This window comes from Halictus rubicundus, unplaced genomic scaffold, assembly GCF_050948215.1.
Source record: "Halictus rubicundus isolate RS-2024b unplaced genomic scaffold, iyHalRubi1_principal scaffold0253, whole genome shotgun sequence".
Classification (NCBI taxonomy): Eukaryota; Metazoa; Arthropoda; class Insecta; order Hymenoptera; family Halictidae; genus Halictus; species Halictus rubicundus.
Window position 1 is genome coordinate 150441 of NW_027488794.1, and position 20773 is coordinate 171213.

General features: G+C 41.3%; 1 protein-coding gene across 1 annotated transcript; it reads left to right on the forward strand.

Moving 5' to 3' along the window:
• The first annotated feature begins 15067 nt into the window (after positions 1 to 15067).
• On the forward strand, positions 15068 to 20686 carry LOC143364077 (uncharacterized). Its single transcript, XM_076804590.1, has 5 exons — positions 15068 to 19249; positions 19339 to 20180; positions 20247 to 20258; positions 20343 to 20429; positions 20515 to 20686. The coding sequence occupies exons 1-5, from the start codon at positions 15068 to 15070 to the stop codon at positions 20684 to 20686; spliced, it is 5295 nt and encodes a 1764-aa protein (XP_076660705.1).
• The last annotated feature ends 87 nt before the right edge of the window (positions 20687 to 20773 follow it).

Below are 20773 nucleotides of genomic sequence, written 5' to 3' on the forward strand. Positions count from 1 at the left end.
ATAATCTATCCTATCCTCTATGCAATCCTATCCTCTATCCTATCCTATCCCCTACCCTATCCAATCCCCTATCCTATCCTCTATCCTATCCTCTATCCTATCCTATCCTCTATCCCATCCTGTCCTCTAACCTATCCTATAATCTATCCTATCCTATCCTCTATCCTATCCTATCCTCTATCTATTCCTATCCTGTATCCTATTCTATACTCTATTCTATCCTATCCTCTATCCTATCATATTCTCTATCCTATCCTCTATCCTATCCTCTGTGCGATACTATCCTCTATGCTATCCTATCACCTATAATATCGTATCCTGTGTCCTATTCTATCCTCTATCCTATCCTATCCTCTATCCTATCCTATCCTCTATCCTATTCTATCCTCTATTATATCCTATCCTCTATCCTATCCTATCATCTATCCTATCCTATCCTCTATAATATCCTCTATAATATCGTATCCTCTGTCCTATCCTATCCTCTATCCTATCCTATCCTCTATCCTATCCTATCCCCAACCTATCCTATCCTCTATCCTATCCTATCCTCTATCCTATCATATCCTCTATCCTATCCTCTATCCTATCCTATCATCTATCCTATCCTATCCTCTATCGTCTCCTATCCTCTTTCCTATCCAATCCCCTACCCTATCCTCTATCCTATCCTATCCTCTATAATATCGTAACCTCTATCATATTCTATCCTCTATCCTATCCAATCCTCTATCCTATCCAATCCCCCATCCTATCCTCTATCCGATCATATCCTCTATCCTATCCTATCCTCTATAATATCGTATCCTCTATCCTATAATATCATTTACCCTAACCTATTCTCTATCCTATCCTATCCTCTATCCTATCCTATTCTCTATCCTATCCTATCCTCTATCCTATTCTATAATCTATCCTATCCTCTATGCAATCCTATCCTCTATCCTATCCTATCCCCTACCCTATCCAATCCCCTATCCTATCCTCTATCCTATCCTCTGTGCGATACTATCCTCTATGCTATCCTATCACCTATAATATCGTATCCTGTGTCCTATTCTATCCTCTATCCTATCCTATCCTCTATCCTATCCTATCCTCTATCCTATTTTATCCTCTATTATATCCTATCCTCTATCCTATCCTATCATCTATCCTATCTTATCCTCTATAATATCCTCTATAATATCATATCCTCTGTCCTATCCTATCCTCTATCCCATCCTATCCTCTATCCTATCCTCTATAATATCGTATCCTCTACCCTATCCTATCCTATATCCTATAATATCATCTATCCTATGCTATTCTCTATCCTATCCCATCCTCTGCCCTATTCTTCACTCTATCCTATCATATCCTCTATCCTATCCTCTTTCCTATCCTATTCTCTATCCTATCCTATCCTCTATCCTATCCTCTATACTATGCTATCCTCTATCCTATCCTATCATCTATCCTATCCTATCCTCTATCCTATCCTCTTTAATATCGTATCCTCTACCCTATCCTATCCTCTATCCTATCCTATCCTCTATCCTATCCTATCCTCTATCCTCTCCAATCCTCTATCCTATCCTATCCTCTATCCTATCCTATCCTCTATCCTATCCTATCCTCTATGATATCCTATCATCTATCCTATCCTATCGTCTATCCTATCCTCTATAATATCGTATCCTCTACCCTATCCTACCCTCTATTCTATCCTATCCTCTATCCTATCCTATCCTCTAGCCTATCCTATCCTATCCTCTATCCTATCCTATCCTCTATCCTATCCTATCCTCTATCCTATCCTATCCCCTACCCTATCCAATCCCCTATCCTATCCTCTATCCTATCCTCTATCCTATCCTATCCTCTATCCCATCCTGTCCTCTAACCTATCCTATAATCTATCCTATCCTATCCTCTATCCTATCCTATCCTCTATCTATTCCTATCCTGTATCCTATTCTGTACTCTATTCTATCCTATCCTCTATCCTATCATATTCTCTATCCTATCCTCTATCCTATCCTCTGTGCGATACTATCCTCTATGCTATCCTATCACCTATAATATCGTATCCTGTGTCCTATTCTATCCTCTATCCTATCCTATCCTCTATCCTATCCTATCCTCTATCCTATTCTATCCTCTATTATATCCTATCCTCTATCCTATCCTATCCTCTATCCTATCCTATCCTCTATCGTCTCCTATCCTCTATCCTATCGAATCCCCTATCCTTTCCTCTATGCAATCCTATCCTCTATCCTATCCTATCCTCTAGCCTATCCTATCCTATCCTCTATCCTATCCTATCCTCTATCCTATCCTATCCTCTATCCAATCCTATCCTCTATTATATCCTATCCTCTATCCTATCCTATCCTCTATCCTATCCTATCCTCTATCCTATCCTATCCTCTATCCTATCCTATCCTCTATCCTATCCTATCCTCTATCGTCTCCTATCCTCTATCCTATCGAATCCCCTATCCTTTCCTCTATGCAATCCTATCCTCTATCCTATCCTATCCTCTATAATATCGTATCCTCTATCATATTCTATCCTCTATCCTATCCAATCCCCTATCCTATCCTCTATCCGATCATATCCTCTATCCTATCCTATCCTCTATAATATCGTATCCTCTATCCTATAATATCATCTAACCTATCCTATTCTCTATCCTATTCTATCCTCTATCCTATTCTATAATCTACCCTATCCTCTATGCAATCCTATCCTCTATCCTATCCTATCCTCTACCCTATCCTATTCCCTATCCTATTCTATCCTCTATCCTATCCTATCCTCTATAATATCGTATCCTCTATCCTATAATATCATCTTCCCTATCTTATTCTCTATCCTATCCTATCCTCTATCCTATCCTATTCTCTATCCTATCCCATCCTCTTTCCTATTCTATAATCTATCCTATCCTATTCTCTATCCTATCCAATCCCCTATCCTATCCTCTAAGCAATCCTATCCTCTATCCTATCCTATCCTCTATCGTCTCCTATCCTCTTTCCTATCCAATCCCCTACCCTATCCTCTATCCTATCCTATCCTCTATCCTATCCTATCCTCTATCCTATCCTATCCCCTACCCTATCCAATCCCCTATCCTATCCTCTATCCTATCCTCTATCCTATCCTATCCTCTATCCCATCCTGTCCTCTAACCTATCCTATAATCTATCCTATCCTATCCTCTATCCTATCCTATCCTCTATCTATTCCTATCCTGTATCCTATTCTGTACTCTATTCTATCCTATCCTCTATCCTATCATATTCTCTATCCTATCCTCTATCCTATCCTCTGTGCGATACTATCCTCTATGCTATCCTATCACCTATAATATCGTATCCTGTGTCCTATTCTATCCTCTATCCTATCCTATCCTCTATCCTATCCTATCCTCTATCCTATTCTATCCTCTATTATATCCTATCCTCTATCCTATCCTATCCTCTATCCTATCCTATCCTCTATCGTCTCCTATCCTCTATCCTATCGAATCCCCTATCCTTTCCTCTATGCAATCCTATCCTCTATCCTATCCTATCCTCTAGCCTATCCTATCCTATCCTCTATCCTATCCTATCCTCTATCCTATCCTATCCTCTATCCAATCCTATCCTCTATTATATCCTATCCTCTATCCTATCCTATCCTCTATCCTATCCTATCCTCTATCCTATCCTATCCTCTATCCTATCCTATCCTCTATCCTATCCTATCCTCTATCGTCTCCTATCCTCTATCCTATCGAATCCCCTATCCTTTCCTCTATGCAATCCTATCCTCTATCCTATCCTATCCTCTATAATATCGTATCCTCTATCATATTCTATCCTCTATCCTATCCAATCCCCTATCCTATCCTCTATCCGATCATATCCTCTATCCTATCCTATCCTCTATAATATCGTATCCTCTATCCTATAATATCATCTAACCTATCCTATTCTCTATCCTATTCTATCCTCTATCCTATTCTATAATCTACCCTATCCTCTATGCAATCCTATCCTCTATCCTATCCTATCCTCTACCCTATCCTATTCCCTATCCTATTCTATCCTCTATCCTATCCTATCCTCTATAATATCGTATCCTCTATCCTATAATATCATCTTCCCTATCTTATTCTCTATCCTATCCTATCCTCTATCCTATCCTATTCTCTATCCTATCCCATCCTCTTTCCTATTCTATAATCTATCCTATCCTATTCTCTATCCTATCCAATCCCCTATCCTATCCTCTAAGCAATCCTATCCTCTATCCTATCCTATCCTCTATCGTCTCCTATCCTCTATCCTATCGAATCCCCTATCCTTTCCTCTATGCAATCCTATCCTCTATCCTATCCTATCCTCTAGCCTATCCTATCCTATCCTCTATCCTATCCTATCCTCTATCCTATCCTATCCTCTATCCAATCCTATCCTCTATTATATCCTATCCTCTATCCTATCCTATCCTCTATAATATCGTATCCTCTGTCCTATCCTATCCTCTATCCTATCCTATCCTATCCTCTATAATATCGTATCCTCTATCATATTCTATCCTCTATCCTATCCAATCCCCTATCCTATCCTCTATCCGATCATATCCTCTATCCTATCCTATCCTCTATAATACCGTATCCTCTATCCTATAATATCATCTACCCTATCCTATTCTCTATCCTATTCTATCCTCTATCCTATTCTATAATCTACCCTATCCTCTATGCAATCCTATCCTCTATCCTATCCTATCCTCTACCCTATCCTATTCCCTATCCTATTCTATCCTCTATCCTATCCTATCCTCTATAATATCGTATCCTCTATCCTATAATATCATCTTCCCTATCCTATTCTCTATCCTATCCTATCCTCTATCCTATCCTATTCTCTATCCTATCCTATCCTCTTTCGTATTCTATAATCTATCCTATCCTATTCTCTATCCTATCCAATCCCCTATCCTATCCTCTAAGCAATCCTATCCTCTATCCTATCCTATCCTCTATCGTCTCCTATCCTCTTTCCTATCCAATCCCCTACCCTATCCTCTATCCTATCCTATCCTCTATAATATCGTATCCTCTAACCTATCCTATCCTCTATAATATCCTATCCTCTATCCTATCCTATCCTCTATCCTGTCCTATCCTCTATCCTATCCTATCCACTACCCTATCCTATCCTCTATCCTATCCTATCCTCTATCCTGTCCTATCCTCTATATTATCCTATCCTCTATCCTATCCTATTCTCTATCCTATCCAATCCCCTATCCTATCCTCTATGCAATCCTATCCTCTATCCTATCCTATCCTCTATAATATCGTATCCTCTGTCCTATCCTATCCTCTATCCTATCCTATCATCTATCCTATCCTATCCTCTATCCTCTCCAATCCTCTATCCTATCCTATCCTCTATCCTATCCTATCCTCTATCCTATCCTATCCTCTATTCTATCCTATCCTATCCTCTATCCTATCCTATCCTCTAGCCTATCCTATCCTATCCTCTATCCTATCCTATCCTCTATCCTATCCTATCCTCTATCCTATCCTATCCTCTATCCTATCCTATCCTCTATCCTATCCTATCCACTATCATATCCTATCCTCTATCCTATCCTATCCTCTATCCTATCCTATCCTCTATCCTGTCCTATCCTCTATCCTATCCTATCCACTATCCTATCCTATCCTCTATCCTATCCTATCCTCTATCCTATCCTATCCTCTATCCTATCCTATCCTCTATATTATCCTATCCTGTATCCTATCCTATTCTCTATCCTATCCAATCCCCTATCCTATCCTCTATGCAATCCTATCCTCTATCCTATCCTATCCTCTATAATATCGTATCCTCTGTCCTATACTATCCTCTATCCTATCCTATCCCCAACCTATCCAATCCTATATCCTATCCAATCCCCTATCCTATCGTCTATCCGATCATATCCTCTATCCTATCCTATCCTCTATAATATCGTATCCTCTATCCTATAATATCATCTACCCTATCCTATTCTCTATCCTATCCTATCCTCTATCCTATCCTATCCTCTATCCTATCCTATCCTCTATCCTATCCTATCCTCTATCCTATTCTATAATCTATCCTATCCTATCCTCTATCCTATCCTATCCTCTATCCTATCCTATCCTCTATCCTATCCTATTCTCTATCCTATCCTCTATCCTATCCTATCCTCTATCCTATCCTATCCCCTACCCTATCCAATCCCCTATCCTATCCTCTAACCTATCCTATCCTCTATCCTATCCTATCGTCTAGCCTATCCTATCCTATCCTCTATCCTATCCTCTATCCGATCATATCCTCTATCCTATCCTATCCTCTATAATATCGTATCCTCTATCCAATAATATCATCTACCCTATCCTATTCTCTATCCTATTCTATCCTCTATCCTATTCTATAATCTACCCTATCCTCTATGCAATCCTATCCTCTATCCTATCCTATCCTCTACCCTATTCTATTCCCTATCGTATTCTATCCTCTATCCTATCCAATCCCCTATCCTATCCTCTATGCAATCCTATCCTCTATCCTATCCTATCCTCTATTATATCGTATCCTCTGTCCTATCCTATCCTCTATCCTATCCTATCCTCTATCCTATCCTATCCTCTATATTATCCTATCCTCTATCCTATCCTATTCTCTATCCTATCCAATCCCCTATCCTATCCTCTATGCAATCCTATCCTCTATCCTATCCTATCCTCTATAATATCGTATCCTCTGTCCTATCCTATCCTCTATCCTATCCTATCCCCAACCTATCCAATCCTCTATCCTATCCAATCCCCTATCCTATCGTCTATCCGATCATATCCTCTATCCTATCCTATCCTCTATAATATCGTATCCTCTATCCTATAATATCATCTACCCTATCCTATTCTCTATCCTATCCTATCCTCTATCCTATCCTATCCTCTATCCTATCCTATCCTCTATCCTATTCTATAATCTATCCTATCCTATCCTCTATCCTATCCTATCCTCTATCCTATCCTATCCTCTATCCTATCCTATTCTCTATCCTATCCTCTATCCTATCCTATCCTCTATCCTATCCTATCCCCTACCCTATCCAATCCCCTATCCTATCCTCTAACCTATCCTATCCTCTATCCTATCCTATCCTCTAGCCTATCCTCTCCTATCCTCTATCCTATCCTATCCTCTATCCTATCCTATCCTCTATCCTATCCTATCCTCTATCCTATCCTATATCCGATCATATCCTCTATCCTATCCTATCCTCTATAATATCGTATCCTCTATCCTATAATATCATCTACCCTATCCTATTCTCTATCCTATCCTATCCTCTATCCTATCCTATCCTCTATCCTATCCTATCCTCTATCCTATTCTATAATCTATCCTATCCTATCCTCTATCCTATCCTATCCTCTATCCTATCCTATCCTCTATCCTATCCTATTCTCTATCCTATCCTCTATCCTATCCTATCCTCTATCCTATCCTATCCCCTACCCTATCCAATCCCCTATCCTATCCTCTAACCTATCCTATCCTCTATCCTATCCTATCCTCTACCCTATTCAATTCCCTATCCTATTCTATCCTCTATCCTATCCAATCCCCTATCCTATCCTCTATGCAATCCTATCCTCTATCCTATCCTATCCTCTATAATATCGTATCCTCTGTCCTATCCTATCCTCTATCCTATCCTATCCCCAACCTATCCAATCCTCTATCCTATCCAATCCCCTATCCTATCGTCTATCCGATCATATCCTCTATCCTATCCTATCCTCTATAATATCGTATCCTCTATCCTATAATATCATCTACCCTATCCTATTCTCTATCCTATCCTATCCTCTATCCTATCCTATCCTATCCTCTATCCTATCCTATCCTCTATCCTATCCTATCCTCTATCCTATCCTATCCTCTATCCTATCCTATCCTCTATCCTATCCTATCCTCTATTCTATCCTATCCTCTATCCTATCCTATCCTCTATCCTATCCTATCCTCTATCCTATCCTATCCTCTATCCTATCCTATCCTCTATCCTATCCTCTATCGTCTCCTATCCTCTATCCTATCGAATCCCCTATCCTTTCCTCTATGCAATCCTATCCTCTATCCTATCCTATCCTCTATAATATCGTATCCTCTATCATATTCTATCCTCTATCCTATCCAATCCCCCATCCTATCCTCTATCCGATCATATCCTCTATCCTATCCTATCCTCTTTAATATCGTATCCTCTATCCTATAATATCATTTACCCTAACCTATTCTCTATCCTATCCTATCCTCTATCCTATCCTATTCTCCATCCTATCCTATCCTCTATCCTATTCTATAATCTATCCTATCCTCTATGCAATCCTATCCTCTATCCTATCCTATCCCCTACCCTATCCAATCCCCTATCCTATCCTCTATCCTATCCTCTATCCTATCCTATCCTCTATCCCATCCTGTCCTCTAACCTATCCTATAATCTATCCTATCCTATCCTCTATCCTATCCTATCCTCTATCTATTCCTATCCTGTATCCTATTCTGTACTCTATTCTATCCTATCCTCTATCCTATCATATTCTCTATCCTATCCTCTATCCTATCCTCTGTGCGATACTATCCTCTATGCTATCCTATCACCTATAATGTCGTATCCTGTGTCCTATTCTATCCTCTATCCTATCCTATCCTCTATCCCATCCTCTATCCTATTCTATCCTCTATTATATCCTATCCTCTATCCTATCCTATCATCTATCCTATCCTATCCTCTATAATATCCTCTATAATATCGTATCCTCCGTCCTATCCTATCCTCTATCCTATCCTCTATAATATCGTATCCTCTACGCTATCCTATCCTATATCCTATAATATCATCTATCCTATGCTATTCTCTATCCTATCCCATCCTCTGCCCTATTCTTCACTCTATCCTATCATATCCTCTATCCTATCCTCTTTCCTATCCTATTCTCTATCCTATCCTATCCTCTATCCTATCCTCTATCCTATGCTATCCTCTATCCTATCCTATCATCTATCCTATCCTATCCTCTATCCTATCCTCTTTAATATCGTATCCTCTACCCTATCCTATCCTCTATCCTATCCTATCCTCTATCCTATCCTATCCTCTATCCTCTCCAATCCGCTATCCTATCCTATCCTCTATCCTATCCTATCCTCTATCCTATCCTATCCTCTATGATATCCTATCATCTATCCTATCCTATCTTCTATCCTATCCTCTATAATATCGTATCCTCTACCCTATCCTACCCTCTATTCTATCCTATCCTCTATCCTATCCTATCCTCTAGCCTATCCTATCCTATCCTCTATCCTATCCTATCCTCTATCGTATCCTATCCTCTATCCAATCCTATCCTCTATCCTATCCTATCCTCTATCCTATCCTATCCTCTATCCTATCCTATCCTCTATCCTATCCTATCCTCTATCGTCTCCTATCCTCTATCCTATCGAATCCCCTATCCTTTCCTCTATCCTATCCTATCCTCTATCGTCTCCTATCCTCTATCCTATCGAATCCCCTATCCTTTCCTCTATGCAATCCTATCCTCTATCCTATCCTATCCTGTATAATATCGTATCCTCTATCATATTCTATCCTCTATCCTATCCAATCCCCTATCCTATCCTCTATCCGATCATATCCTCTATCCTATCCTATCCTCTATAATACCGTATCCTCTATCCTATAATATCATCTACCCTATCCTATTCTCTATCCTATTCTATCCTCTATCCTATTCTATAATCTACCCTATCCTCTATGCAATCCTATCCTCTATCCTATCCTATCCTCTACCCTATCCTATTCCCTATCCTATTCTATCCTCTATCCTATCCTATCCTCTATAATATCGTATCCTTTATCCTATAATATCATCTTCCCTATCTTATTCTCTATCCTATCCTATTCTCTATCCTATCCTATCCTCTATCCTATCCTATCCTCTATCCTATCCTATTCTCTATCCTATCCAATCCCCTATCCTATCCTCTAAGCAATCCTATCCTCTATCCTATCCTATCCTCTATCGTCTCCTATCCTCTTTCCTATCCAATCCCCTACCCTATCCTCTATCCTATCCTATCCTCTATAATATCGTATCCTCTAACCTATCCTATCCTCTATCCTATCCTATCCTCTATCCTATCCTATTCTCTATCCTATCCTCTATCCTATCCTATCCTCTATCCTATCCTATCCCCTACCCTATCCAATCCCCTATCCTATCCTCTAACCTATCCTATCCTCTATCCTATCCTATCCTCTAGCCTATCCTCTCCTATCCTCTATCCTATCCTATCCTCTATCCTATCCTATCCTCTATCCTATCCTATCCTCTATCCTATCCTATATCCGATCATATCCTCTATCCTATCCTATCCTCTATAATATCGTATCCTCTATCCAATAATATCATCTACCCTATCCTATTCTCTATCCTATTCTATCCTCTATCCTATCCAATCCCCTATCCTATCCTCTATGCAATCCTATCCTCTATCCTATCCTATCCTCTATAATATCGTATCCTCTGTCCTATCCTATCCTCTATCCTATCCTATCCCCAACCTATCCAATCCTCTATCCTATCCAATCCCCTATCCTATCGTCTATCCGATCATATCCTCTATCCTATCCTATCCTCTATAATATCGTATCCTCTATCCTATAATATCATCTACCCTATCCTATTCTCTATCCTATCCTATCCTCTATCCTATCCTATCCTCTATCCTATCCTATCCTCTATCCTATTCTATAATCTATCCTATCCTATCCTCTATCCTATCCTATCCTCTATCCTATCCTATCCTCTATCCTATCCTATTCTCTATCCTATCCTCTATCCTATCCTATCCTCTATCCTATCCTATCCCCTACCCTATCCAATCCCCTATCCTATCCTCTAACCTATCCTATCCTCTATCCTATCCTATCCTCTACCCTATTCTATTCCCTATCCTATTCTATCCTCTATCCTATCCAATCCCCTATCCTATCCTCTATGCAATCCTATCCTCTATCCTATCCTATCCTCTATAATATCGTATCCTCTGTCCTATCCTATCCTCTATCCTATCCTATCCCCAACCTATCCAATCCTCTATCCTATCCAATCCCCTATCCTATCGTCTATCCGATCATATCCTCTATCCTATCCTATCCTCTATAATATCGTATCCTCTATCCTATAATATCATCTACCCTATCCTATTCTCTATCCTATCCTATCCTCTATCCTATCCTATCCTATCCTCTATCCTATCCTATCCTATCCTCTATCCTATCCTATCCTCTATCCTATCCTATCCTCTATCCTATCCTATCCTCTATCCTATCCTATCCTCTATCCTATCCTATCCTCTATTCTATCCTATCCTCTATCCTATCCTATCCTCTATCCTATCCTATTGTCTATCCTATCCTATCCTCTATCCTATCCTATCCTCTATCCTATCCTCTATCGTCTCCTATCCTCTATCCTATCGAATCCCCTATCCTTTCCTCTATGCAATCCTATCCTCTATCCTATCCTATCCTCTATAATATCGTATCCTCTATCATATTCTATCCTCTATCCTATCCAATCCCCCATCCTATCCTCTATCCGATCATATCCTCTATCCTATCCTATCCTCTTTAATATCGTATCCTCTATCCTATAATATCATTTACCCTAACCTATTCTCTATCCTATCCTATCCTCTATCCTATCCTATTCTCCATCCTATCCTATCCTCTATCCTATTCTATAATCTATCCTATCCTCTATGCAATCCTATCCTCTATCCTATCCTATCCCCTACCCTATCCAATCCCCTATCCTATCCTCTATCCTATCCTCTATCCTATCCTATCCTCTATCCCATCCTGTCCTCTAACCTATCCTATAATCTATCCTATCCTATCCTCTATCCTATCCTATCCTCTAGCTATTCCTATCCTGTATCCTATTCTGTACTCTATTCTATCCTATCCTCTATCCTATCATATTCTCTATCCTATCCTCTATCCTATCCTCTGTGCGATACTATCCTCTATGCTATCCTATCACCTATAATGTCGTATCCTGTGTCCTATTCTATCCTCTATCCTATCCTATCCTCTATCCCATCCTCTATCCTATTCTATCCTCTATTATATCCTATCCTCTATCCTATCCTATCATCTATCCTATCCTATCCTCTATAATATCCTCTATAATATCGTATCCTCCGTCCTATCCTATCCTCTATCCTATCCTCTATAATATCGTATCCTCTACGCTATCCTATCCTATATCCTATAATATCATCTATCCTATGCTATTCTCTATCCTATCCCATCCTCTGCCCTATTCTTCACTCTATCCTATCATATCCTCTATCCTATCCTCTTTCCTATCCTATTCTCTATCCTATCCTATCCTCTATCCTATCCTCTATCCTATGCTATCCTCTATCCTATCCTATCATCTATCCTATCCTATCCTCTATCCTATCCTCTTTAATATCGTATCCTCTACCCTATCCTATCCTCTATCCTATCCTATCCTCTATCCTATCCTATCCTCTATCCTCTCCAATCCGCTATCCTATCCTATCCTCTATCCTATCCTATCCTCTATCCTATCCTATCCTCTATGATATCCTATCATCTATCCTATCCTATCTTCTATCCTATCCTCTATAATATCGTATCCTCTACCCTATCCTACCCTCTATTCTATCCTATCCTCTATCCTATCCTATCCTCTAGCCTATCCTATCCTATCCTCTATCCTATCCTATCCTCTATCGTATCCTATCCTCTATCCAATCCTATCCTCTATCCTATCCTATCCTCTATCCTATCCTATCCTCTATCCTATCCTATCCTCTATCCTATCCTATCCTCTATCGTCTCCTATCCTCTATCCTATCGAATCCCCTATCCTTTCCTCTATCCTATCCTATCCTCTATCGTCTCCTATCCTCTATCCTATCGAATCCCCTATCCTTTCCTCTATGCAATCCTATCCTCTATCCTATCCTATCCTGTATAATATCGTATCCTCTATCATATTCTATCCTCTATCCTATCCAATCCCCTATCCTATCCTCTATCCGATCATATCCTCTATCCTATCCTATCCTCTATAATACCGTATCCTCTATCCTATAATATCATCTACCCTATCCTATTCTCTATCCTATTCTATCCTCTATCCTATTCTATAATCTACCCTATCCTCTATGCAATCCTATCCTCTATCCTATCCTATCCTCTACCCTATCCTATTCCCTATCCTATTCTATCCTCTATCCTATCCTATCCTCTATAATATCGTATCCTTTATCCTATAATATCATCTTCCCTATCTTATTCTCTATCCTATCCTATTCTCTATCCTATCCTATCCTCTATCCTATCCTATCCTCTATCCTATCCTATTCTCTATCCTATCCAATCCCCTATCCTATCCTCTAAGCAATCCTATCCTCTATCCTATCCTATCCTCTATCGTCTCCTATCCTCTTTCCTATCCAATCCCCTACCCTATCCTCTATCCTATCCTATCCTCTATAATATCGTATCCTCTAACCTATCCTATCCTCTATAATATCCTATCCTCTATCCTATCCTATCCTCTATCCTGTCCTATCCTCTATCCTATCCTATCCACTACCCTATCCTATCCTCTATCCTATCCTATCCTCTATCCTGTCCTATCCTCTATATTATCCTATCCTCTATCCTATCCTATTCTCTATCCTATCCAATCCCCTATCCTATCTGTTGCAGATCGCAACAACGAAGAACGGCGCGTGCCGAAACGCCCGTACGGCGGCTTAGGCCGCGCGATTTACAACCCGACACCAGACGCAGAAACCCTACGGACTGGTACCGAACTTTATAATTTACAGCTTTTTAGGGCCACCGAGACCCTACAATAAAACAGCCGGACACCACGTGCGACAGGACAGAAACAGCGACGAACGCCACCATAAATTTAGACATCGACAAGACGAGACAAGCTTCCTGACAGCTTCCCCCTCCGATTTCCAAACTTCCCAAGACACACCCACGACCAATTAAAAAACGCAACATTCCACCATCTACAGCGACAACCGACCAATGACGACACAACCGAGGTGACGTTAGACGAAACGTAACGAGACACGAGCAGATCTTTTTAAAAACTCGAACAAAACGCTCTAAGATCACTACCTACAGATCGCCACGTCGAAGTCATTAAATACAATACGTCACGGAATTTCGCAACGCACTTTGTACATATTGATATTAAATAAATTGTGATTAGCGTACATAGTACCTCGTGTATGCCAGTCAATCGAACAAGGTGCTCAGTGACTAATACTCATTGAGAGAAGGCGCAGTCTCCAAATTCCTGCTACCTTCGTATACATAATTTTGGTCCTTCGAGCCGGACACAGTACCGTGGTATCTGTGTCCATCAGTATACGTGCATCGCGAAATTCGGAAGAGCAAGTGCAAGGAGCAGCGGAGTCGGTCGTGCCTTGAGCATCACCTCTGCAGCATCCAGAACAAAGGGTACGGATTCAACGGTGCTGTAGCATCGCCTCCCTATCAACAACACCGGATTCGGTTGTGCAAAGACACAACGTCCGGAACATCATCATCACGGATTCGGCTGTACTGGAGTACAACATCCGCACCGCAGCGAGCAGATTCGGTGACGTCAGGAGCGTCACATCCGCCGACTGCAATCGACCATTTGACATCGAGATCATCGCTGCCGAGGAAGCGCATCGGGATCATCGAGAGTCATCAACCATCGCGACTACCAGTCACGGAAGCAGAACTGCGGAAACATCTATAGGAGGATCTCATCTGGAGCTTGCCGAATCACAGCGTACACAACGGGGAACGACGAGATTCGTAAGTCGCTAGTCGCATATTTCCGTTCCGTTTTATATTTTTCGGTTTCGGCATAATATAACGTAATTAGTCAACATGTCAAACTCTAAGCAAATGAGCGAATCAGAACTAGTTAGGAAACGCGCTTCCCTAAAAGCAAAGGCAACTGCGTTTCGTAAATACTTAGATCAATGTAATAAAGCCGAAGAATCCACGAGCAATGAGCTGCGGACGCGAATCGCGAGAATGCAGGAGGATCTTAAATCATTCGATTTGATTCAAGACGCACTAGAAGTAATAGCGGGGCCGGAAGTATTTGAGACGCGGTTACAAGAACGAACACAGTTCGAAGACGCTTATTTTAAGGCAATTGCGGAAGCACAAACGATAATCGATAACGCGGCGAGAAAGGTTGAGGAAACGTCAGGCAAGGGCCAACCGGTAGCTTCCGTAACTGAGAGTACGGACGAATTACATGTAAAACTGCCTACAATGCACCTGCCTAAGTTTTACGGGTCGTACGAAGCATGGCCAGGTTTTTCAGATACATTCAAATCAGCCGTACACGATAACAAACATTTTCGAGACGCACAGAAATTAATGTACCTACGCTCGTGTCTGACAGGTAAAGCAGCGGAAAAAATAGAATCATTAGAAACCACTGCAGCCAACTATTCGGTCGCGTGGAACATTTTAGAAAAATGTTACGATAATCCCACCGCTATTATAAATAATAGAGTAAAGGCACTGTTTGAATTGCCTCTTGTCACTAGAACGCAACAAAATTCCTTACGAGAGCTGTTAGATACAGCTAACAAACATTACCGCGCGCTAGAGGCCTTAGACAAACCGTTTTTAGAAGCCTTTCCAGTATATGCTATCGTCTCGAAACTAGACGAACAAACTCGCATCAAATGGAAGGAACATACACAGGGGAAAACATTTCCGACCGTGAAAGAATTATTAGAATTTTTGCATGACCGTTGTCAATTGTTAGAAGAGTCGCAACAAGAAATATGTAGAAAATCGTATCAGCCCATACAACGTACATCAGCACCACAGAATCAGTATAATCATTCGAAATCGTCACTCGCATATCCAAGCAGCGTAACATCTCCGTGTATCTGCAATTTATGCAAAGGAGGTCATTATTCGCAATACTGCCCGAAGCTTGTAAACATAAACGTAGAACAACGAATTGAATTGGTACGGAAAGCGGGACTCTGTTATAACTGTCTTCGTTCAAATCACGCGACTAAAAATTGTAAAGCAACCACGTGCAAAAAATGCAAGGCAAAGCACCACACAATTTTACATATAGACAATCAAGAATCGAACCAACCCTCGCTGTCTCCAACTACCACGCTAAGTTCAATGAATTCACCTTCGGAAGTACTATCGTCGACTGCATTGATTCACATTGCAGACGAACACGGCAAGCTTCATACATGTCGCGTCTTGCTAGATTCTGGATCTCAATCGCATTTCCTTACAGACAACTTAGTCGCCAAGCTCGGTCTCCGGCGCGATCCAATAAACATTCCAGTGACCGGCATAAATCAAATCGTTTCGACAATTAAAACGTCTGTTAGCACCACGATACAATCGCGCATGAACATATTCACCGCCAAACTAAATTTCTTGGTAGTTCCCCGGATCAGCGGATCCATCCCGAATCAAGCGATACACGCCGCGGAACTAGCAATACCTGCGAACATACGCTTAGCGGATCCCAACTTCCACAAACCCTCGCGAATTGACGGCTTAATCGGAGCCGAGCTTTTTTACAAACTGCTCGCGATCGGTCAAATCACCCTTAATAATACGTCTGTTATCCTACAAAAAACCAGATTGGGCTGGGTAGTATCGGGCAACTTACCGACAACAAATAAATTAAACTCACGGGTTTGCAATTTAGCGCTAGATTCGCTTCATAACCAAATCGCGAAATTCTGGGAGGTGGAAGACAGTCCTGAACGGTCCCCCCTATCAAAGGAAGAGTCAGAATGCGAAAAACGATACCAAGAAACAAGTACCCGTAATACACAAACAGGTAGATACACCGTGCGGCTTCCGTTCAAAGAGGGTACCACGAGACTCGGCGAGTCGTACAATGTAGCAGTAAAACGGTTCTATAGTTTAGAACGCTCATTTAACCGAAACCCTCAATTAGCATCTCAATATACGGAATTCTTAAGAGAATACGAAAGCTTAGGGCATATGACCGTAACACAGTCTTCCGCGACCGATAGCGGTTACTACCTGCCGCATCACGGGGTAATAAAAGGCAACAGCCTCACCACAAAACTGCGGGTTGTGTTCGATGCGTCATGCAAAACCTCGACAGGTATATCGTTGAACGAGACACTTATGACCGGGCCCACCATCCAAGACGATTTATTTTCTCTATTGATTCGGTTTAGATCACACGTTTATGTACTGACAGCAGATATCGCGAAAATGTACCGACAAATAGAAATTCATCCGGACGATCGCAAATACCAACAAATTCTCTGGCGGGAAACTTCAGATCAACCCATAAAAACATATAAGTTGAATACAGTAACATATGGAACCTCGTGCGCTCCATTCCTAGCCATCCGAACATTACACCAACTAGCAAGGGATGAAGCCGCGAATCACCCAATAGCGTCGGAAATACTTCGTACAGACTTTTATGTTGATGATTTGCTGACGGGCGCGAGAACGTACGAAGACGCGATCAAAATTCGGGAGGAAATCACGACGCTCTGTCAAAAGGGAGGATTTCAACTCCGACAATGGGCATCCAACGTCCCCGAACTAATTGACGGCCAACAAGATAAATGTGAGGAGGCTCACCTTAACTTAGACCTAGACGAAACAGTAAACGCTCTAGGTATACAGTGGAACGCACGGGAGGATTCGATAAGCTACGCGAACAGAGAATTCACATTTACAAAACGCATAACAAAACGAACTATATTATCACAGGTAGCACAGTTATTCGATCCTCTAGGACTGCTAGCACCGATCATAATTCGAGCAAAAATACTTATGCAAGAGCTATGGGCAAACAAATTAGAGTGGGATGAATCAGTACCGATAGAACTCCATACAAAGTGGATTAACTATTGTCAAGACTTAACATACGTAAAAAGGATAAACATAGCACGTAAAGTAGTAATTAACAACTACACGTCGCTACAACTCCACGGATTCTGTGATGCTAGTGAACGAGCGTACGGAGCATGCATTTATATAAGAGCGCGGAACTGTCGGGATATACAAACGCAATTGCTATGTGCCAAATCGCGGGTAGCACCGCTGAAAACATTGACGTTACCGCGACTAGAGTTATGTGCTGCACATCTGATGACTAAGTTATTTAATAATGTATTAAACAGTTTACGTCATTTACAATTTAACGAAATCAAATTTTGGACAGATTCAACAATAGTACTAAATTGGATAAATTCATCCCCACATGCTCTAAAAACCTTTGTCTCTCATCGCGTAGCGGAAATTCAATCTATCACGAGTAAATACGAGTGGCGACATGTACCTTCAGGCGACAACCCAGCGGACAAAGTATCGCGAGGTTTAACAACTGCAGAATATATAGGAGACAGATTATGGCAATTTGGGCCCACGTGGCTGTCGTCTGAAGAAAGTCAGTGGCCAACTACTAAATTAACTGCAACGGAAATACCGGAAATGCGCCCCCTGAAAGCGTTCGTTACTCAACAAACAGAGTGCGAAACATTACAGCGATTCTCATCATTTTTGAAACTACAACGTGTCGTAGCATATTGCCTTCGGTTTCGCACTAACAGCTCGCGCAAGGAACGCGTTACAATTGGACTCACAACAGACGAGATAAACAAGGCCGTTTTGCGAATAATAAAGCTCACACAGCAGGAAGGGTTTGGCAAGGAAATTCATAGCATCACCAAACAGAACGATAGCAGTAGCGCATTATCCCCATTAAATCCATTTATAGACAAGGACGGATTATTGAGAGTAGGCGGTCGATTAGCACACTCGAAGCTAACATATTCAGAAAAACATCCATTGTTACTACCAAAGGGCCATCACGTCACAAACTTGATTATAAGGCATCATCATCTGCAAAACTTTCACAGCGGAATCCAAGCGACTCTTCATTCCATTCGACAAAGGTACTGGATTCCGAGCGGCAGAAATTCGGTAAAACACATTATTCACGCTTGCGTTACCTGTCGGCGCGCTAAACCCACGACAATAGATTACCTAATGGGAGATCTACCAAAAGACAGAGTCAATTGTACACGACCGTTTTGCATTCAGGCGTTGATTTTTGTGGCCCAATATTCATAAAAGAAAAAATTAAACGAAATCGCGGGAAGGTAAAGGTGTACCTGGCCATCTTCGTGTGTTTTGCGACAAAGGCGGTACATATAGAAATCGTAAGCGATCTGACAACGGAAGCCTTTCTCGCGGCGCTACGTCGATTCTTTGCGCGCAGAGGGAAAAGCGCTCATATCTATTCGGACAACGCGACAAATTTTGTGGGCGCTAGACGAGAATTGCAAGAATTGTACGCATTTGTAAGATCTCAATCGATAAACAATAGTATCGCAAACACGTTAGCCAACGAAAGCATACAGTGGCACGTCATTCCACCACGTTCGCCGCATTTTGGGGGACTTTGGGAGGCGGCCGTAAAGTCACTCAAATTTCACATGACGCGAATAATAGGCGAAACCCTACTATCATATGAGGCGTTATTAACATATGTTAACCAGATTGAGGCTATTTTGAACTCCCGACCACTGACACCTCTATCCTCCGATCCAAACGATCTTTCCGTTCTAACACCTGCACATTTCTTGATAGGCGACACACTAATTACTGTACCCGATCATAACTGGTCAGAGATCCCTACTGGTCGATTGTCATCGTGGCAACACGTTCAGAAAATGCGACAACATTTTTGGCGACGATGGAGTAAGGAGTATCTACACGAACTCACCACACGCAAAAAATGGCACACTCGTAAACCAGAGCAAATAGAAATAGGCAGCATCGTTACTGTACGTGACGACAATTTACCAGCGATGCGGTGGACTCTCGCTAGAGTAACACAACTTCATCCGGGAGAAGACGATATTGTCAGAGTCGTCACTATACGAACCGCGAGCGGCGAATATAAAAGATCAATTAAATGTCTAGCACCATTACCGATATAGTATTTAAGTTTATTTCATACTCTATATTATACATATTCATAAGGCGCTATATATGTATATATTAGTGTAAAAACCTCGTAACGTATAACACATGTAAATAGGATAATGTAGATTAAGCATCGACGTACATAGTTCACATCGCGTACACATTGTATTCATAGACAGGGACTCCAGTTGAACATAATCGTTCAAGGGGGGCGGCATGTTGCAGATCGCAACAACGAAGAACGGCGCGTGCCGAAACGCCCGTACGGCGGCTTAGGCCGCGCGATTTACAACCCGACACCAGACGCAGAAACCCTACGGACTGGTACCGAACTTTATAATTTACAGCTTTTTAGGGCCACCGAGACCCTACAATAAAACAGCCGGACACCACGTGCGACAGGACAGAAACAGCGACGAACGCCACCATAAATTTAGACATCGACAAGACGAGACAAGCTTCCTGACAGCTTCCCCCTCCGATTTCCAAACTTCCCAAGACACACCCACGACCAATTAAAAAACGCAACATTCCACCATCTACAGCGACAACCGACCAATGACGACACAACCGAGGTGACGTTAGACGAAACGTAACGAGACACGA

Excerpts from the sequence above, each read along its gene's own strand:
- LOC143364077 (XM_076804590.1), top strand. The coding sequence starts at position 15,068 with ATGTCAAACTCTAAGCAAATGAGCGAATCAGAACTAGTTAGGAAACGC. Across the intron at positions 19,250-19,338 it reads GAGATCTACCAAAAGACAGA|GTAAAGGTGTACCTGGCCAT; the intron begins GTCAATTGTACA and ends AATCGCGGGAAG. Across the intron at positions 20,430-20,514 it reads CGGCGCGTGCCGAAACGCCC|CTTTTTAGGGCCACCGAGAC; the intron begins GTACGGCGGCTT and ends TATAATTTACAG.